The sequence below is a fragment of the Anabas testudineus genome, chromosome 4 (assembly GCF_900324465.2).
Source record: "Anabas testudineus chromosome 4, fAnaTes1.2, whole genome shotgun sequence".
Classification (NCBI taxonomy): Eukaryota; Metazoa; Chordata; class Actinopteri; order Anabantiformes; family Anabantidae; genus Anabas; species Anabas testudineus.
Window position 1 is genome coordinate 5,415,181 of NC_046613.1, and position 22,215 is coordinate 5,437,395.

The following is a 22,215-nucleotide window of genomic DNA, read 5'->3' on the forward strand; positions in this document are numbered from 1 at the left end:
AAAAGCTAGGTCACTACATTTAACAGAATAGACATGAATACATGCTCCAGCAGTAATCCCATAAACATTTTTTGTAAAGCACCAATTTGTAAATTAAATCTGATTTAGATTCAAAATTTTGTACTCAAGGGGATTGTGAGAATTAGAAAAGAATTGACAGGATTTATTATTATTTATTACATATTGTACACCTGTATTGTTGTCTTTCATATCAAAAATCTTATAAAAATTAAAAAATATATTTTTAGAATGTTTCTTTTTGTTTATTTGAATCTACTAGTTCCAGAAATTAAGGAGGGCAAGTATCTGAACTCAGAAACTAAATTAGGGAATAGAAGTCACTTTTGTGCTTGCATGTGTTTGCATTTTCACTGTGATCAAGAACAGTGGCAAATTAGGCAAATTAGACCAGTAACACATTGTAAAATGGAGGCGAGACATTTACTAAGTCAGTTTGTTCTTTTAACTTTAAAGCGTAGAGTCACTGTTTAAAAGGGTGTTAGAAATCTAAAGATAAAAAAGACCTGAAAGGCAAGTGTCTAAAAAAAAAAAAAAAAAAAAAAACTTTTTTTGACAGGTGGTAAAAAGATTTTCATAACATCATTTAGACAGTATCGACATTGAACAAACTTCTTATCCCTATTGTTGATTCTACCTGTGCTTTCCTTCTGTTTAAATGAATGCTGTACATAGGTTATGTAATACTTGATTTATATTTTTGTGTGGTCAGTTATTTTCAGTACTTCAAACTCCATCAAACTTTTTTTGTCAATGGAATAACACTACTGATAAAAGCACATTGCTTGGAAACTATGAACCTGTACTTGAAATGGAGGTTAGGTGAAAACGGAGTACTGATTTGTGAACAAATTAATATTAGGATAAGGTTAAATTTGGATAGAATTTTTCAGAGCTTCAGTGAATATTGTGAATAGGTTGTATAATATTCACACAATATTGTGGAGCACAATTTACAATATACATTCTACTGTCTGAGGCTGCGTATGTGAATACTTCCTTGTTTATCAATGCAGTTGTATGAGCTCATATAAAGTAAAAATATCCACTGGACTGTAATGCAAGCTGAAATACAAATTCACTCACCTCATCCGCCATTTTCAAAATAACATGTACAATGACTCTGCTCAGGTAGTCTGGACTTTACTTAACCACACTCTTTTTTGGCACCCCTCTCTACTTCTATTCTCTCTACTTTCTCCCTTTGAATGTCCAGTAGTTATTTTGCATTAACCAAAATCTGCTTACATTTACTTTTTAAACAAAAATAATTCAGGATTTTGTGACTGTTGACTAGGGGGTTTTAGGAAGTGCCACCCAAGTGATGATCTCTCCATTGACTGCTTGCGTCTGTCAGTGCATATGGAAGCTCACACTTTTTTTAGGGCAGGTGTCTGTGCCTTCCCAGGCACTGCAGCCTGACACTTGATACTGAACTAATCTAGATGACTTAAGGAGCAGCCTCTTTAAAGGGAAAAATCCTTGGTAAACCCTCTTTTGTCTGAGCCCCTGGATCTGTGGATCTGGTCTGACTTTCTTGCTGCTGTAGCATTTGAGGTGATGCAGTTAATAGAGATGTGGATGCACTCTGAGTGTATAGCCTGCCTAACCAATACACCAACTCTGAAGTAATTTTATGCTCTTTAATTCTAAATTCACAACCTAACGATAATAGTTAATTCTTTCATTTTGGCTGCAAACACAGTTATACAAGGATTGGTTCATTTTGTGGTCCAGTATTGTTTTCTCTGTTTATTTGGGAAAACAGTTAACATCATCATTTGAACATTGAACATCAACATTAGTATTGATTTATAGACCCACTGAAGTTTATTGCAGCATAGTAACATATGTTTGACTATAGCATTGTCTTTATGCTGAGTACTCTAAGTTCTTGTCAGGTGCCAATGTTGTTTTAATGTAATTAGAAGTTTGTTTAGCTAAACTAATTATCATGCTCAAAAGGTTTGGTTAGGTCTGCACTCAAGCTTGGTACATTGGGAGGCTACTGAATTAGGCTCTTTAAAGTGTTGATTTGCCTTTTGTGACAGGCTGACCTGTAGGTCCATAGCCTCTGGGCCTCAGCAGGGTGTGGCTGGTGATTGGAGACACCGTCTTCAGGTCATAGGTGTGCTTTGGTTTTCAGACGACTTTCAAACCACTCTGACCACGGGGCAAGAGATTTAGCCATCTGGCTCTGTAGTAATAGAAATTATGTGTACCATCTTGCCAAGTCTCATCACTTGTTATCTGCCACTAAAGCTATCATTGTCCACTCATGTTAACATCTGCAGCATTCCTCCACTCCACACCAGATTTCTCATGGATATTTCTCTAACTGATAATATATCAACTTAAGGTTTTAGTAGAAAGTAAACTTTTCAAGTCACCCTGAGCCATTGTAAAAGAAGGCTCTTCCACATAAATCTACTGTAGAACTGTAGCTATTTTAGTCTGCTAGCTGGAATATAGAGAATTAAACCAAGCCAAAATTCTTTATGAGGGCAGTTGTATTGGGGCTGTTACAGTTACAAGAGTTTGGTCTGGTCAGTCACAGCACCATTGCAGTATCACAGACACAATGCGTGTTTCCAAAACAGATCAGATCAGTCATCTCTGATAGATACAAGCAATCTACAGGAGTCACATTGTATTTTGGGGGGGGGGGTTCTGCCTCAAGATTGCTTAAGGGATGAGAGGAGCCATTCGTATGGAAACTAGCTACTTACTGTTGGTGTAGAAGATTCGCTCACAGCCCCAGTCTGCAGCTCTCGCCTCTGCAGAGATTTTCTCTGTAGTTATTTATCATATTATTCTAATCTATCCTATTTTCTTCTACATTAATGGAATCTGTCCATTTGAAAATAATATTGACATTACCCAACCGTGTGGGTGCAATAATTGTCATTTGAATGGCTTAATTTAAATGACATCATGTTGAAATTACATAGGATAGGGTAGTGCCAAAAAGATTTTCGAGATTTCTTTTCTTCTTCTTTTTTTTCTGTATTTTCTACATAAAATCTTGTGCTTACTCTGCACTGGTATATTTTAATTAGCAAGGGTAAGGAAAATACAAAAAAATGCAAGTATGCGATGAAAGCGTTTTTAAATTTTGAACATCAAAAATATAGTAAGCAACAACATACATCGATAAATTAATTTGCAGTGCTTTTAGCTTTCAGGAGCACTGCAGAGTTTCAAAGGAAGTGTAAGGAGACAGTGATTCTCCTTAAGATGGGTGTGGACAGGTAGGTCTTTAGGCCCCTCCCCTCTCTTCCAGGTATATATGACCTTCCCATAGATTCCTATAGATGCTTCTTCTTGTCCACTTTGCATCTGTAGTCCACATCACTCCTTTAGAGTGAGGAAAAGAGATTTGTGGAATCCTGGAGCCAGTGGAGCAAACAGCAGCAGCTCTGCTCAATCTCAGCGCCAACATGTTGTACTTGGAGACGGGGACCACAACGTCTTACAACGAGGTAAGACGAAGGGAGAAGCTGGTAAAAGGGCATCAGCCATAGTTCCCATTCCTTTAGTTGGTTCCCCAGAACTCCTTGGCCTGAATGGTTTATCTCGAAGGACTTAAATACCCTGTTCTCTGAGTGATCAGTTTTATGTCTATATACCAAAATCCACAATTGTATACTTGTGTAATATATTGTTTAGATAGAGGTTCGATTAGAGTGGTAACCCAGGAATGCCGATTAAGTATAAATTAAAGAAACACTATAAAGTGTAAAGACAAAAGCCTGTTTTAATGAAGTACCAATTACAATAAAAAAGCAGGAAAATTATTTTACAGTTGACACTGTGTGTGTGTGTGTGTGTGTGTGTGTGTGTGTGTGTGTGTGTGTGTTTAAGTGCACATCTGTGTGCATATTGCAGACAAATGGGGAATGTAAACACCTGAATATTCTCTTATGAAATGGCTGCTCTCTGGTCGGACAGTGATTTTGTCTATTTCTAAGAGATTTATTTTCTCCATGAGCAGCCAGTCATGGAAAGGCTCGGGAAAAGTATTTCATTAAATATAAAGTATGAAACATAAAACTATAATTTTGTAGCGTATTTACATTATTAAAAAACATGATACTATGATAATCGTATTTAAATTTATATAGAATGATAATGGGATTAGTGGATTGTTTTGTCTTTTCACAGTTTGCATTAAATGTTCACCTGGCCTTTCACAGACAAAAAATTTGTCAGTCTAAACTTTAAATATTTGGTTCGGAAAAAAAATCTCAGTTCCCATTTGTCATTTTGAAAGTGCAAATATGATGATTGATGAATCTGTGTTTGCAGAGCCTGATGGTAAACACTTAAAGGATGTTTTAAAGTTAATTAAATATGAAAAAGATAAAAGATTATGTAGTGCAGTTATTTTTGTTTTATTTTTATTTCCACTAAATTACATTATTATTATTACTATACTACCATCCTTGAATTTTTTATATTTTTGCATCAGTTAAATTTATCTAAATCTTTATTGCATGTAAAAAAAAATCTGCTCTTTTAGTCTGTATTTGAGAACAGAATTGTTTGGTCAATAACTAAACCTGTCATTTTTCGTCAATTTGATACAAAATATGTGCTTTTTTATGAAAATTGTCTGTCAGTTTGATGCTCTGGATCCCTTTTTAGTGGTTCTTTCAGTTTCAGTGAACTGTTGTGTGCTTCTGTGTTTTTACCATCCAAATCCTGAACAAAAACGTAATGCCATGCAAGTGAGCGGTGACTGATTCTCAGATTGCAGGTTGCAGATAGCAGGTGTGTCAGGTCACTGTCTTTTAAGTTGTTGAGCAGGGGGTCTTTAAGTGGTGTCCAGCTCAATCCCTCCTGTGTGTGAGGTATCAGGTTGCTCCGTCCCCAGTCTCCTGGGAGCCGCTGCAGCCATTAGAATTTGGCTGGCCAGGCGCTGCTGTTTAGTTCAGGGTCGTAATTGCTTTAATGGTGTGTTGATGTAGATACAATCACCAGCTCTGCCCACCCCAGCAGGTAAAAGGTGTAGATAGACCCCCACCCAGCCCCACCTCAACCCCCAACCCCTGTTGATCCTTTAATTCTTACCTCCCCCGTGGTCACTCATCACAGTTCCCTAGATGCTCTTATGTGTTTGTCCAGGGTACATGGAGTAGGTCACTAGAGAGCATGGAATGGGAGCTATTCAGCCTCAGGCCAGGTCTGCGGTGGTTCCTGTCATCTACTGGTCGTCCAATCTCTGGTTTTATCAGTTCTTAGGTTTTGTGACCACGTACATGCAAAGGGAGACTTTTAGTTTGAGTTAATAAATAAATGATCGTGTTTTATCTATTAAAAACTTACAACAATAGGCAGATTAGCAGTTTATGGCACAGTCCACCATGAATGGTCCTCTGGGGAACTACTGTCATGTATTTTCCTGTTATATGCACTGCTTGCACAGTGTTTGCCAAAATCACAGAATCTCTGCTGCCCTACAACATTGGGAATAACAAATTAATCAGTCATCAATCCAGAGTCAGAACTGACAGATATCCTACACACATTCATATTTTTAACAGGATTGTACAAATCCTTTATCTGTAGTGAGTAAGGTTTACCTGTAGTCAAATACTCTCAAATAATATTTCTAAAAGTTACAAATACAATACTTTGCAAGATTTCTATGAATTTACTTAGTTATTGGCCTAGTAATAAATACAAGAACAGGAATAATTTTAATGTGTTAGTATGCCATACCAAATACCACTGTGTTGGCACTAGCTGTAACTTTTAAATTAGTGCTGCCATGTGTATTTAAAATATCTCTGATATGTGTTCTGGATAGTTCAGATTCCTACATTGTAATCAACAGGCCATCACCCTGAAGGTCAACAGTCTCCTTTTCCTGTTGGCCTGAAATGCTTACCCAGCATTTATCTCAAAGAAATGAGCTTGAAGGCCTCAAACACACTGCACAACCTTTTAAACACTTTATTAATGGCTGTTGAAGATGTCAAGGCTGCTGATTTACCGTGTTCCTGCTTAGCAGCCTGACATCCCAAAGACCTAAACACAGCGTCAGCTATAAACAGAAGGAATTTTTAAGAGCAGCTAAAGTGGTTATGGTTTCTGTATTATAGTGGAATAAGATCTGATTAAAGGAAACTCAAAGAAGTTCTGAAACTCCCTCACAGTCTTTTTAAAAAGCTGACATCCCACTTCCAGTCAATTAAACATTAAAACATGATGAGTTTAGGTGACGCTCTGCTGGGCCTAGTTATCTGTTCAATTATGGCTTTATCCTCATTCCTCATCTTTGATCCCTATATTCATTTAGACCATAAGAAGCATTATCCAGGGCCCCATATTTAATGGTAAGTATTCTATGTCAAGTATTCTGCTTCATTTCCCTTTTATCTATGTTTGGTCTGTGGCCAGCATGGACCTTTTCTTTAGAATAATAATTTGACATTGATAATTGGTGCCTGTCACATCCACCTTTGCAGCTGCCAGCATCAGGTACTGAGGGAGGCTGTGTCATCTCTGAATGGCTGAGCGCCTCAGTGCAACTGCAGTGAATTGCGCCACAGTTCAAAAGAATCGCTGTGATATTATGATTGCGGGCCCCTCACATACGGGAAAACACTGTGCAAACAGGAAATTGTGTTGTACTGTCAGTTCCCATGCAAAGCAGGAAATATTTACTTGTTTTTACTCATGTGAGCTAAAATAAAGAAATAAATAGTTAATAAAAATAAAGAATTGACTTAAGTGATAACCTTGTTATCAGTTTCTCCTCTCTGGGATCAAATGCAAAGGGCCAGTCTTCAACCCACTGAGTTTTAGTAAGGGAGTCTGTGTTTGAGGAAGTCTCTCTCTGCTAAAGGCTATAGGGTCTCCACCAGAGTGGAGTTTGCTTTTTCTCTGAGAGTATGTGTCTATATGCGTGTGTGCTCCCTTCACAAAACACTTGTCTCCTAACACCTGCATACCCTGCTTAATTGTTCTGCAGACAAGCTCTTATTAGCCCTGGTGTCATTGTTTCTAGGGGTTAAGCAGCCTTGCACTGCACAAACAGTGACCCTCATCCAAACATCTAGCTACCCTGTGGCACTGTTACACAAGTATGCTGAGGTTGACTTGAATGACCTCTCTCAGGTGTGTCTGTCTGCCTGGGTGTTTGTGTATATTTGTGTGTGTGTGTGTGTGTGTGTGTGTGTGTGTGTGTCTACGTATATGTAATAAAGCAGCAACATTGCTTCATTAGTCACTACCTTGATTAATAGAGATCCTACCTAGTGTTTTGCTGGTCATCTGGCACACCACTAACACCTGGCAGTCTAATGGGTGTGAGCTGGACAGCTGTGGTCAGCCGTGCTTGAAATAAACAAGAGACCCTGGAGAGATTAATGGCTGTCTAAAGTGTGAGAGCTATTGCGCCTCGTCCAGGAATGTGCCATTTATAAATGGAAAGGAATGGGGTGAATGGCAAGCAGAGCTAGCAGGAAGGGACTGGCTACAACCCAGGTGTATTCTCCATTATGTTTAATTCCATCTGAATAGTTTTGATTGTGGAAATGGGAAAGTGAGGCAGTTTAGTTTGTAGTCAAACATAGATGAGGACAGTGTTAAGAAGTTGCAACAAGGAGATAGACTGTAAGCAATTAATGAATTATTTTCATAATTTAATATTATGAATTTTTATTAATCTTTGTTTCTTTTTTGTTTTTAACAAAAGAGCTGAGTATCTCTCGTTTTTTGAGCATTAATCTTTTTATTCTTCTTCTTTTATTTTCTTTTGTTGAGAACTTAATTATAATCATGAATAAATACATTTTTTAACTTAACTTTAACTTAAATGGGTGTTTTTGGTTTTGGTTTTCGTTCATCAATTGACCTGAAATAACATGGTGTTGTGTAATAATTTCCTTTAGTATCTTTGTATATTTTAAAACTAAAAGACAAGCCTTGCAATATTTTGTCAAATTCTCAATGTTTATTTAGTATCTAACAGATGACAGTCCCTCTGTTTCCTAATGTAACTGCTTGTCTGATTTAATCATCTTGAAAGATTCTTGTAATGGCTGACGACATTATTTTTTCCTCTCTTGTCCCCTTTCCCTCCATTTTTGTCTCCAGTCACAGTATACAAACCTGGGGCTCCTGAACAGCATGGATCAAAACATCCAGAATGGCGGCTCAACTTCTACTAGCCCCTACAACAATGACCATGCACAGAACAATGTGACAGCACCATCACCCTACACCCAGCCCAGCTCCACTTTTGATGCCCTTTCTCCCTCACCAGCCATCCCATCCAACACAGATTATGCTGGGCCCCACACCTTTGATGTGTCTTTCCAGCAGTCTAGCACAGCAAAGTCTGCCACCTGGACGGTAAGACACATTTTGGCTTGTGCCAAAGTTTGTGCAGAGTGCATGAAGTGTTTTCATTTGCAGCTCTCGGTCAGACAGTAATGGCAAAAAATGAATGCATGGCGTGTAGAGATGTACTCCAGCATTACAGAAACACTTTAAGTATTTTGAGATTTTTTTTTTTGTATAGATTACATTTTTTTTTTACCATGGTAAATTGGAAGTTTGAAATATGAATAATAAGTGCCATCCACCAGTGCTCTACAGTAAAAAAAAAGAAAAGAAAAGAAAAATGTCTTTTTTTATACAGACCCATAGAGACACATAACTGTCATCAAAACAGGTTATTTGTCAGGGTAGAGGTTAAAGAGATACTTTTACACATGAACTTCTTATCTGACTATCAGTGCTCTAGGCAGATTTAGGTGCACATCATTTGAAGGTACTGCGTTGCACAACTACATCTGGCAGGGAAGAATGTCACTTGAGATGTATAACTTCAAATCATGACTAAACCCCAGGCAAGTCTCAGACTCTTGGATGAGGAAACTTGACTTGCTGAAAGAAGAAAATTAAAAATTAAATAACATGGATAGGTGGTTTAAAATGAAAATCAAGTCCATCTTAATTCCACAGATACCTTCATATGGCTCGCAAAGTGCACTAGTAGTTTGTTGATGACATAGGTACACAGACTTTACAGTTGGCCCAGGTGTGGTGATGCCCTGTGCAGCTAGATGTCACCATGTGATGCTCAGTAAACCTACACAACCAGCTCCTCCTGCTCTGTCATTATGCATGACAGAGCTGGGGACAGCTGTTGAATTAGAGCCCCACCTGTTTGGTTGTTTATGTGTCTAATCTGTACTGCTCTGTGCAGACACTGTAACAGTGCAGTTCAGTGTATTAATGCACCCTAGCGGACAACATAGGTGTCAGGGGTTTTTGTCCCCGTTTGCATTTTGATTAGTTTTGTTTGTTTGTTTGTTTGTTTGTTTCTTGAGCTTTTTTTTAAGCTCGTGTTTTGGACAGTTTTGATTGAACAGTGATATGGCAGATAGAGAGGATGGGGTGTTACAGGTGACGGGGCAGGGTTACTGACCAAATTAGAACAACCGTATCAAAATTACATAGCATCTTGATTACATAATGCACCAAATCTAGGATTGTCAACTTTGGATGAAACACCTTAAATGGAAATGGTCATTAAAGATGGTCTATGATAGGTGTAAGTTTGATATATAACAGGTAATACAAGTCATCAGTGCCAAATGTGTCCAAAGGGGACTGTTGAAAAACCTGCTGTGCTTAATGCAGTGAATTAAATGCACTGTGCCTTCAAGTAAACAGACTAAACTCAGGGAGTGCTGGGCAATCTCACCTTATTCCTTGGCCACGCCGAGTGTGGGATTGTGACATTTACCCATTTCCCACACTGCCTCATCCCTCTCATTTTCACAGTCCAAAAACAAAAGTGTTTGTCTGATGTGCAACTGTGAGGAGGTTAAGAGTGTGGTTTGTGAGAGGCACGCCCCAGAATGTGAGCCACACTGGTTTAGGACACATCCCCATCATAGACATATGTATTGTGTATTTTGCCAGACTGTGTATCCCACAGTCATAACACATGATGCAAGACTAGTCTGATTGGTTTGGAAAAAAAGTGGATTGTATTTTTGCTGTACTGTGTCTTTTTCTGGTGTTTGATTTAAACCACAGCATATACATGAAAAAACATTACTAAATACTTTTTTATGCAAAGGTTAGCAATACAAGAGCCATCAAACTGAATTCATTTTTATTATCCCAGTATACTCTGGGGAAATAAATAGCCTAAATCAGACTATTCACTGAGTTCCGTCTTCTGGAAGGATTATGAAATGTATGTTAAATTAAGAAAATGTCTGAAAAATAGACACATTTACTGAAACAGATTTATTTAAGTTAGTCTGTGGTTTTGATAAATGAGCTACAGAAATGTTCTGTCACACTCAGACTATTTGTTTAATGGGTTCTATGTTTCCTCGTACGAAATGTCACTAATCTAAGAACAATAACACTTTATTCGGTACTGTTTTAATACTCCTCTAAGTTGTTTTCTCATTGAATGGTTACGTTACAGCAAAATGCTGGCAGAACTCTCCGTCACTGAACATTATTTTGTTATGCTGATAATTTTACATAATGACTCATAGAGAGATTCAGTTTCCCTGTGGTCTAAAGCAGCTATTCTAAAGAACAGTGATTACACTGTTGGTTCCTATCTTGAAAGAGGCTCCCTCGCTTGATCTGAGGAGATCTTTTGCAAAGCTTCCATAATTTCAACCCAATAACTCCTCTGCTGGACTGATGGACTAATGGCAGAGAGCCACTGAAGGTGTCACAACTTTGCTCTGTGCATAGATCTGTTAATGCCCCCTTTTGAAGACCTGTGGGATCTTCCACAGGACTTAGTGGACTGTGTACTGTGCTGTTTGATGACTGTTCTTATGGAGACACACCTAATCCCTAACCCACACCTTAACCTCTTCCTGTCTAGAGTGACTGTGACACACACAGACACGCACACACAGATGCAACACGTCAACATTTCCCAGAACTGCTCCCACACAGCTTCCTTGTTGGCACTCCTGCAGTCTCCATGGTGTTCCATAGTTAAAGAAAATCACCAGGTCCAAAGAATACACAGGTTACAGGTTCATCTTCTTTGCTTTACTAAATTAATGGAGTGTTGCCAATGAGGCAACCATTGTTGGTGACTGATGCAAGTATTGAGGCTGAAGATTGGTTGTGTTTGCAGTGTGCATTAACTGCCACCACATATAGTAGTCAAAGGAGAGTAATGTCATGGTTTGGGCTATCAGTGGGACGCTGTAGAGCTCAGGGGATTACAGTAATGGATTGAGGACCTGCAGATAATACTTGTGTAAATACTGCGTGCCTCTTTTCTGAACCCTGTGCTCTTGGAGTGGGCTCTTTTTGAGAGAGTTAAGCTTGATGGTTGCTTCTCACATTGCGCCAGAGGAGGAGGAGAGCCCTTCTATGCTCAAAGAGAAGAGTGTTCCAGCGAAAGGCAGCAAGACACAACTTGTCCCTGGAACATCTGCGGGCCCGTCCCACGCCTCACGAGATGGGGCTGAGACTTGTTTGTGTCAAGAAGCTTGTCATGACTCGCCCATCACAGGGAGACAAGCCCTAAAAGCTACAGATGGGAAAAGGTAGAGGGGGATTTTTTTTAAAAGCAGAGTTGAAAAGGTTTTTATGATATGGGCTATGGGATTTCTCCATAATCGTTGTGGAAAAGCCCATTCTCTTACAGTTTAGATTACAAGATTCTTTCTTTACCCCTAACAACCATCCTTATACAGATACCTGCAGCAGTGATTTACCTCAACAGAAAATAAGATTGTGCTGTAGTTATATAAATACAAAAGCGATACTAGTCTGTCATCATGGGAAGAAAAGCATTCCTCGGATCAGAACTAACCAAATCCTTACTGAGTTCATTAGAGCTCTCATCACAGAAATCATTGTTGTGTGATGACTAAACTTTAGAATAACACAAACATGTTTGCAGCTTTTATACTTCCTTGAAGCACAAGTAGACCAAACAGGGTTATTATGTAGATTTTATTTTTCATACTGTCCCACTTGTTGGCTTTTATTTTCAGTTTTGAATGCAGTGAACTCAGTTGTATTTAACAGTTACTCAGAGCAATGGTGAAGATAAGCATTCAATTGGCTAACCCCAAGAGTGACAGATACATATTTGAGTCTTTCAGCAGTGGCTACATAAACATGATGCCACATGTCAGTTTACAGGTTTGCCTTGGGACAGATGTCATCACTGAGACTGGGTGGTCAAGATGGGAACTGATGACTGTTTTTTAGAGACAGAGTTATATGTAAAATTTTATTTTACCACAAAAAATGTCTTCTGAAAAGCAGGTGTTTTGCTTCTGTTTCAAAGAAAACAGGAGAGAAAAAAATCTTTGCATTATTGTGGAATTAAACAGATTTGGGAGAAGCTCTAGGCATGACATGACATGTCAGGTATGAAGAAGACAAGACCAGAGGCGCCAAACGGTGCTTGTTTAAGGCCTGATGTTTGTCAGGACTTGACTTTTGCATGCGCCCGCAGCGGCTGTCAGGGAGAAAAGAATGCTACAGCTGTGGGCCTGCCCTAACCTGTGCTGCACGGGAAGTGTGTGTTTGTGTGTCGAAGTGCAGCATGTGTTAGAAAGTAATTGCACATATGCAGCACTGCACAAGCATCAGAACAAATTGTATGTTGCATGCAGCTAGATTATTTTAAGAACATTGTTTCATTATTACACAAGCTTACTGAACTAACCACACTCTTTATTTCGTTTGTCCAGCAGTCAGAGTGGGCAGTTCGTAAATATGAACTACACCACATGTCATTCTTTATTTTTTTTCTGCCTCGCTGCCACATGTGCAGTTGAACAAATGTGTCATGTGTTGTTCTTACAAACACTTAAAAAAGTTTCCTTCTCTAAAAACACAAATGGCACAAATGGTTGTGAATAAGAAGCCCTGTATTGTGAACCGGTGTGTTTCTTGGCTGTGTAATTCACTTTGTGACCAATGAAAGGCTCATAATTACATGTTAACACCTGAGCACCGCACCCTGTGTGAGCCACTGAATCCCATCAGTCAACTGGCTGCACTCCACCCTGAACAGTGTTAGCTTTAGTCGGGTGCTTCTTTCAGCATTCAGCAGCAGCTCCTGCTCTCACTGCTGAGCAAACACGGCACCAGCAGCAAATAGTTGTGTGCTCAAAGTTTGTAGCTTCAGGGCTGGGATGGTTCGCTGGTGTGTGTGTGCGCAAGTTTGAGACAGTGGGATAGGATCTAAACAAACGTCTTTTCTGCCTCTAACATCTCTGATTAGATCTTGGAGTTGTGCTGTTTTCGCCTTCAGCTACACAACACCAGCACAATGTAATTATTCAAAACACTATGCACTGACCCTTTACACAGCATTGCTCTCTTTCTCCATCCCTCATAATCTTCTGCTCTCTCTTTCTCTTCTGCTCTTTCCCCCGTCCCTATCTGCTTGGCTTCTCCACCTCATTTAGCTGATTGACAGAGGCGTACGGGGAGTATCAGGTTAGAAACTACAACTATTCATCTTAGGCTTTTTTTTAAAGAAGACCTTTTGGGAAAGCTGCTTTGATTTTAAGGAAGAATCAGCTCCGTTTCCGTGTTGACATACATGTCCCAGGGCTTGAACTGTGCTCATCAGTCATACATCAAGTTAACAACTTGTGTTTATGCACAAATGGCAAATTAAAACACATAATACTGTTTTAATTTTAATTTTCATTACTATTTGCTTCAACATTTAATGTCTTAACTTTCCAGCAGTGCACATTAGTAGCACCATGTAGTGTTAGTTCATCCTGTGGATGTACGTTTTATAATGAGGTCACTTGAGAAAAGGAGCATAGCTGAGAATTTGGGATATTATTAACCCATTGGTATTAGAGGATCCATCTCTGGCTGAAATGCACAGTGTGTAATTTGCCATCAAGAATATAGGAGAGATGAGAAGGTTGTGTTTTGGGTTTGTCCTGATGAAAGGAAAGGTTGTGCCTGGGGAGCAGAGTAGAAAATGTCCGTGCCAAACTTGAGTAATATTTGAAGTCAGCACAGACAGGTACTGGGATGAGCGCCTTTTCTTTGGAACCAAGCTTAATAAACGTGGAATTTTATGTTTCATTGTTCTCGAACACAGCCCCAAGCGGTTTTCACAATGTTCACTTTTCTTCACTCAGAAACGAATCTGACAGGAAAAAATTTCCCCTCCACCCCCACTCAATGTCTACTGCACATAGAGGATTTAAAGCTCTGCTTACACAGCAGTGATTTGAATGGTTTGTTTACACAGTTGGGTTATGCCTATTAGTAACAATTCAGTGTTTCTGATGGCTTACTGGTTATCAATTCTAACAGTGCCAGGGATCAAGGTACATCCATTATTCATCACTCCTGGCTTACAGACTTGAATGTTAGCCTGTGTGTGTGTGTGTGTGTGTGTGTGTGTGTGTGTGTGTGAGCAACCATCACAATCTGGCTCCAGATGGATCTTGTGACTGCTGTGATGAGTCCTTCACTCCTGTACTCAAACGGAGTCATTTTCTTCCAACCCCACAAGGAAAGCTGCACTCAACCTTGTGCAGCGTTTGGTTGCCAGCCTCTTCAGAAGCCTTGTTCTGTATGATGAGTGGCCAATAGACGCTTTAGCAGAGTACTCCTCCCTTGAAGATGAAAGCCAGGCCCAGTTTAATTGCTGCTGGAGGGGTCCATTTTATGGCACTCCTCGGAAGTCCCAGAGGCTCTCCATGAGACATCTTTTGAGGTTTCCCAACACACACTAGCACCAGAACTTGTGTGTGTGTGTGTGTGTGTTTATTTATGTAGGTCATAATCACAGTCTTGTCTTTAACCCATTTTTCTTCAGGGGAAACCAGAAGTGCATAGTCCAGGCAACAGGTGTTACACAGATTGATCTGTGCTTTTAGAACTAGGCAAAATTAGTTTTAAAGCCTCAGAACATTTTTCTTATTCACTTTAAAATATATATTTATACCTAATGTACTTAAATCGATTTGTCTGTACATAAAGTGATTCATGTAACGTTTTGTGTTTTGTCTTCTTTATTCTTCTCTAGTACTCAACAGAACTGAAGAAGTTATATTGCCAAATTGCCAAGACGTGTCCCATTCAGATCAAAGTCCTGACCACTCCACCACAGGGTGCCGTTATCAGGGCCATGCCTGTTTACAAGAAAGCAGAACATGTGACCGAAGTGGTGAAACGCTGCCCGAACCATGAGCTCAGTCGCGAGTTCAACGATGGTCAGTTATGGTTCATGCACATTCCCACTCATGTTTCAGTTTTTTTGCTGTTGACGTCAATCACACAACTCTTGTTGCTTCCAGGTCAGATAGCCCCTCCAAGCCATCTGATCCGTGTGGAGGGAAACAACCATGCCCAGTATGTGGAGGACTCCATCACTGGAAGACAGAGCGTATTAGTTCCTTATGAACCTCCTCAGGTGAGCTGTCTATTATCCTGGAGCAAGGCTAGCTGAATGCCCTGTCAGTGACTCCTCGCAACCACCGCCTAAGTCTGGCTTTGTGTAGATCTAAGAAAGAAACTGTCTGACTGTAGGATAAAAAATAGATAAACAAATTCCCTGTCCACTTCTCTTTGTGTGTAACGTTTCCTAGGCTTCATCTTGTATCACAAACCTAAAACATGGCAGTTTAATTTTAAAACTTTTGATGTGGCTGGAGAGAATTCTGATCAGTAATGACAAGAATGCTTGTAAACACAGGTTTTACTGAGACATTGCACATTAATCAAGCATTACTGTAAATGTGCGATGTTAGGGAAGAGGCAGATTTTTACCTGTTATCCCTTGGTCAGATGTAGAGCAGCCATTAAAACATCAGAACACAAAAACATTTAACATTTTACATTCTTCTTCTTAACTTCTTAAACCTGTTTGACTTCGTTGTCACCCAGTTTTGTCATTCACCTTCAGTGTCTTTCGCCTCCTCAGGTGGGGACAGAATTCACCACAATTTTATACAACTTCATGTGCAACTCGAGCTGCGTGGGTGGAATGAACAGACGCCCAATTCTCATCATTGTCACTCTGGAAACTAGAGAGTAAGAGACACCATCATCATTAGCCCTGTCCTTGTTGGTTTTCTGTCATGCCTCGATTTAGGTGGTGGATTGTCTTTGACCGGGGCTTTGCCTGCTCTGTGTCCCTCTCCTTTCCCCAGTGGTCAGGTATTAGGCCGCCGGTGCTTTGAGGCCAGGATCTGCGCCTGCCCAGGCAGAGACCGGAAGGCAGATGAGGACAGCATCCGCAAGCAGCACGTAACAGACGCCACAAAGAGCAGTGATGGTACGAAACGCCGTAAGTAGTGCTGGGGCTGGTGGTGGGCTGACAGGCTTTGGACTTACCTGACTTGCTGCCAGCGATGAGGACTCTTAACCACTGCACTCACTAGCACTGGGCTCAGCGAATGCTGCCAACCACTCAACCATTCCTCCTGTTTCCCCCTCGCTTGCTTCCTCCTGCTCTGGCTTAGGTTACCTGTTCCCCATGTTCCACTTGTACTCATTCGTTACTCTTCTGTTTTCAGCCTTGCGCCAGGTTTCACACGGAATACAGATGTCCACCATCAAGAAGAGAAGATCTACAGATGAGGAGGTTTTTTGTTTGCCTGTAAGTGGCCCTTTGCTTTCAATGGGGTGCTTTAAAACATTGTGGTGAGTTTGTCGGAGCACTGACCACTGTCTTTCTTTTCTTCTTATAGATCAAAGGCCGTGAAATTTATGAGATTTTGGTAAAAATCAAAGAGTCTCTGGAACTCATGCAGTTTCTTCCTCAACATACCATAGAATCATACAGACAGCAGCAACAAAATCTACTTCAAAAACAGTAAGTACCAGTACAGATTATCATAAAGTATTGATTTTGTTCTCAGGTACGTTATGAAAACAGACCTACATTAAAAGGTTCACCTTTTGGGAACTTGAGTGAATTTGAGTGGATGGCTGGTATTTAGCAATGTATTCTCTGCCATATTCTAAGTAAATGCGTCTTTGCTTGAACACATACCCTTTAGGGGGGGGTCCCATTGTTTTGTACAAGTGGATTGCACAGATAAAGGTTTTGCATGAGATTTATTTCTGCCACTGAAGCGTTGAAGCAGCAATAGCTGATAGTAATTGCTCTAAAAGTGTTGTTATTCAGTGTTTACCAGCAGCTGAGAATTTACCTAGGATTTGCTCGGTGCTGACAACTTCACAGGTTGGGCCCTGCATCAAGTAGAGCTGTGTTTTTTTTTGTTTTTTTGGGGTTTTTTTTTTTTTCACTTGTGCTCTCTCATGGGCTATGAGCCAAAGCTGATGAATCGTGACAAATGTACCTGGCTATGCTTTGTTAAGGAGGAGCTTCCAAGGGTTCGTGGTAACGCCTTTGGCTGCTCTGCCAGGTTTGCACAACAGCACCCAAAAAAATCCGTGCCTCTGCCTCATCTATTCTCTTCAGCATAATTAAAACTGTCTCAAACGCACATGTTCACACACACTTTTCCTCATCCACGCCCATTTCACTATAAGCTACGAAAAAGCAGAGATGGGTGTAAATGATAGTTTGACAGGCCTGTGATGATAATTACTGCTTATGTTATAGTTTCCCATTAAGACACTGGCAGACAGACTCACAGGGAGACACTGTGGGCATTTGCTGTTTTTTTTTACCTATTTCATTTACCTGTTGCTTCCTGACAGTCACTAAGGTATTGGTAGTTATGTAAATGTTATGAATAATAAACCAGTAAGAAGACATTTAGATTTTAGTGTATTTTACTAACTGTTTTCTGAAGTCACAGTATCACATTGGACTACTTAGCATGCATTTTGTGTTTGGACATTGTTGAGGTCCCCACAGTTAACACCACTTTCTCTTTTCTGTAATTTCTGCAATGTTTCCCTCGCAGCCTTTGAAATAAAAGGTTCTGTCAACAGTGAATGTTTCAGGCCTTTCCTTTCCCTCTGACTCCTAAATAACATCGCTGCACATTCCAGCAGTGACGTGCTGTAATCTGCGTTTACAGAGTGCCACCTTCTGGGCTTTGGTATTAATGCAGAACGTGTTAAGTTGCATCTGTCTGCGCCTTCCTTCTGTGTGTATCTCTCTTCTTTGCTGTTCTTTCCAGTAACATTTATAAAGCTGTAGTTCTAAACCCCCGGGCCTCTCTGGGGGTCACTCTCCCCTCTCTCCTCCATCAGCCCTTATTTCTGCTTTCTCTTCTTTCTGGTTCCTCCTGCAGTCTGATAAAAACACGCCTTGGTAGCCAGCTCCTGGAATCTGCAGGAGAGCAGAGGCGGCGCTGCAGCTCCTCCTGAAACTGCCCCACATTCCTCCTCCTCCTCCTCCTCCTCCTGCTGCTCCTCCAAGTTACCTGGACCTCCTCTCTGTCTCCTTTTCATCACCTTTGATTTTACTGATCCTCTAACTTCTTCTGCACTGAGGATGTGACACTGAAAACCTCTGTTACTGAGAGCTGTTGCTACATGCTGGACAGACTTGGTTTATCCACCCTTAACTAGTGGCTCCGCTGATCTTTTCCTTGCATGTGTTATTTTTGTCCACAAAAAGATATTTCTAATATACTGTTGCATAGAATCCGTTTGTAAAATGTTCAGCCAACCTTTGATTCTGGCTGAAAATGGACAGGAACCAAGCTTAAACGTTTTCTATCTTACTTGACTTACAGAGCGTATTCAGCTGGAAGTGTTCTGTCACTAGAGCTGGACTCATGAGATGTATAATGTCTGGGGGTGGGCTTTAATAATATGCTGGACATGTTTTATATAGTTACTGCAGGACAGACAGTTTGTGTTGGTTTTTAACGTTCTTCAATAAAATGTATTTTAAAAAAGAAACTGGTGATGTACGGAACATATTTGAACATCTGTATAAAACAGATTATTTTGTTATTTCTGTGGCGGCTGCACTTTTATTTATCAGGCTACAATATATATATATTTTTTTTTTACTTAGTCTGTAATATTCTGTGTCTTTAGTTACAGTAAATACTCAGACCTGTGTCTTTAAAGCTGAAGTCTGTAGGACAATGATAGTAACGGCCTTTAACCTCCTCTCTCCTGCCCCAGGACCTCAATGCCGCCTCAGCCCTCCTTTGGGTCCAGCTCCCCAACTCATGGAAAAGTCAACAAGCTGCCCTCTGTCAGCCAGCTCATCAACCCCCAGCAGCGTAACACACTCACCCCATCCAGCATGTCTGGAGGCCTGACTGACAGTAAGTGTGGCCCTTTGTTCCTCTTCCTGTCTATCTCAGGCCGTACATTCCCCACTACCAGAGAGTGTCTCCTCAAAAAGCTGATCGCTGTGAGACTCTCCAGCAGGACTTAAGATGCATTATAAGTCATGCTGAGAGTAACCTTTACATGTCCCCGTCCATGTGTTTAAGTTGACGTTGCGTAATATCCAAATCTCAGAGCAGTAGAAGAAAGCTTACAGAAGCCCCTTTTGTCTTTGCAGTGACTCCTATGATGGGCACTCACATCCCCATGAACGCTGACATGAGTTCACTGAGCCCCACACACGCACTGCAGCCACAGCTTCCGCTGGTGCCCTCCTCCCACTGTACTCCCCCTCCTCCATACCCCATGGACAGCAGCATCTCCAGGTACCTTATCAAACCAAACAGGCATACGTCCAGTTTTTACATTTTTAATCAGTCAGTTTCCTTAATTTCATAACAGCATTATGTCTTAGCTTAACAACAAACCAGGTAGAACCTGCTGCTGTTAATAAATAAATAATATATATATATATTAACACAAACACAACTCGCCACACTGACGCTTCCTGTCGTTTGGCTTAATAAAGCTACAAATGTTACTGTCCAGCTAACTAGCTAGACAGGGTTGTGTGCCTGGATTAGCAGCAATAATGTTACGTCAGCAGTGTGTTAAGGTCGCTACGTTTCTTCCGTTTGGCTGCTACAGCTAACAGGAGCTAGTTGGTCAGTCGGGGGTTGTTTTGCTTTCTAAAAGAGACAAAAGTCACTGAAGACAAGTCAGCTATCACTGAAAATAAATGTTCACTCGGGGGAAATTATTCTTAATAAAATTAGACCACATGTTGACAAAAGCAATTTCTTTTACTAAATACAAATAAACTCTAAAACTAGGAAATATATTTCACAATAAAGAGTCAAGTTTTAATATGTTTGATCTTATTTGAATAATTTTAGTTTTATATTATAGTTTGATATTGAATGTATAAAGTATTGGACGTTTTCATATTATTCAACAGTAATGCAACCCTAAACAGCTCTAATAGTATTTAATTGCTCAAAGTTTTGTAAAATCTGAAAGTTTGTGTAAAGTTTAAAATGATAAATCCACTATTGAGAGGTTTTAAATGTCTACAGTAAATGTTGTGGCTAACTGCAGATACTAGGAGTCAGTGTGCAGTGTTAATAAATGATATGATCATTTAAAAAAACCTCCTCTGCCTGTTTGTCCTGCAGCTTCCTCATACGGCTGGGCTGCGCAGGCTGTTTGGACTACTTCACAGCACAGGGCCTAACCAACATCTACCAGATTGAGAATTATAACATGGAGGTGAGCCCTTGCCTATCCAACACGAGTCATTTGATGGGTTAGAGAGAAGAGTGGCTCCCCCTGCGAATACTAACGCTCCCCTGTGTAATGACCATTAGGACTTGTCCAGGCTGAAGATTCCCGCAGAGTTCCAGCACATCATCTGGAAGGGCATCATGGAGCACCGACAGGCCATGGATTTTTCCCCACCTTCCCACATAGTGCGCACCACCAGCGGGGCCTCCACTGTCAGCGTAGGCTCCTCAGAGGCCCGAGGCGAACGCGTCATCGATGCCGTGCGTTTCACTCTGCGCCAGACCATCTCCTTTCCACCACGCGACGAGTGGTCCGACTTCTCCTTTGACCTGGATTCTCGCCGCAACAAACAGCAGCGCATCAAGGAGGAGGGAGAGTAAGACGTCACCTGCCTTGTTCTCAATGTTCCCGTTTCTCATTTCACACCCGCTTTGGAACATTTCATTTGAAAACCTGCTCTTAGTGCAAATACTGCTGAGAACAACATACATATTCTCATAGACATGCACTTATTTTCATTGTTGTCCTGGTTCTTGTTACTGCTGAGGAGAAATGAATGGTGTTGCACAAAGGTACATTTGATTATGTTCTAATTTCTTGAGAGCACTTAAGAAATGCTGAGGATTTCAAGATTTGAGGTTTGTTAAGTGTTCATGATTCATTCCCATGTTAATGCATGACTGGAAACAAACTTGCATTAGAGGGGTTCTTAGGGCTTATATTTCTGCTATGGGCCATAGCAAAAGTGTATTTTAGTTTGTAATACTTTTAAGTTAGTCAAATACACTGGTTTTTATTTGTGGCGGCGGTCAACATTGATTGTATACATTTCAACATTTTCTGTCAGAAGTATTATGTCAATTTAAGGGCAATGTTTTCTGCTGTAACTTCTATATTTAGCTTTTTTTAAATGTCTGTTAAAACCATGGCATCACCTTTACGTGTCAGATTGTGAAGTATGTGTATCTGACAGATGCTCGTTCATTTGATGTAGCCATATACAGGCCTAAGGCTCTTGATCCAGTGTTTTACAGTACAGGTACTACTACTACTACTACTACTACTACTATACTGACTGATGTTTTGATTTTGTGTGTTTTTACTGTGCAAAAGTGGTTGTTTGCTTTTTGACAGCAAGCTTGGTTCCTGCCGTGGACATTTAGTACAAGTATTGTTTTTTTATCAATGAACCATGTTTTGGTAGAGGGCTATTTCATTTTGATAACTGGCCAAAACATGGTCATAAATGTATATAAATTTGTATAGTTCTGTTTTTGAAAGACTCCCAAAAGAAAATGCACAATTTTCAACACAGAACACAGCATACTGATGTGAATATTGCCTGGTAGTTATTACCCACATAACTAGCGACTACAGTGTGTGTGTGGCACAGGGGCCTGTAGCCCATGTTCAACTTTCACCATCTCGGCATTGTCAGAAAGCAATAAACATGTTCATTTTCATATTTTTGTACAATGTATTGTAAATATATTGCAATGTATCAAGGGTATTTTGATATAAATCTGAAATAAATATCCATACTTGCTGTATCGCATGTTAATCATTCTTTGTGTCAGTTATTGTGAGTGTGGCTTCACTGAAATACTCAACACAGCACAAATGTTTATC

At 40.2% G+C, this 22,215-nt stretch overlaps 1 protein-coding gene across 3 annotated transcripts; it reads left to right on the forward strand.

The window, feature by feature from the left end:
• The first annotated feature begins 3,333 nt into the window (after window positions 1-3,333).
• On the forward strand, window positions 3,334-22,147 carry tp63 (tumor protein p63). Of its 3 annotated transcripts, none has more exons than XM_026345637.1 (12): window positions 3,334-3,500; window positions 8,125-8,382; window positions 15,059-15,245; window positions 15,330-15,445; window positions 15,956-16,065; window positions 16,185-16,321; window positions 16,551-16,633; window positions 16,725-16,849; window positions 19,093-19,238; window positions 19,481-19,628; window positions 20,478-20,571; window positions 20,670-22,147. In XM_026345637.1, the coding sequence occupies exons 1-12, from the start codon at window positions 3,459-3,461 to the stop codon at window positions 20,964-20,966; spliced, it is 1,743 nt and encodes a 580-aa protein (XP_026201422.1). In that variant the 5' UTR covers window positions 3,334-3,458; the 3' UTR covers window positions 20,967-22,147. The 3 variants fall into 3 exon arrangements, with proteins under 3 accessions (XP_026201422.1, XP_026201424.1, XP_026201425.1); XM_026345639.1 differs by having other exon boundaries at window positions 16,185-16,309; XM_026345640.1 differs by lacking the exon at window positions 19,481-19,628 and having other exon boundaries at window positions 20,670-20,808.
• The last annotated feature ends 68 nt before the right edge of the window (window positions 22,148-22,215 follow it).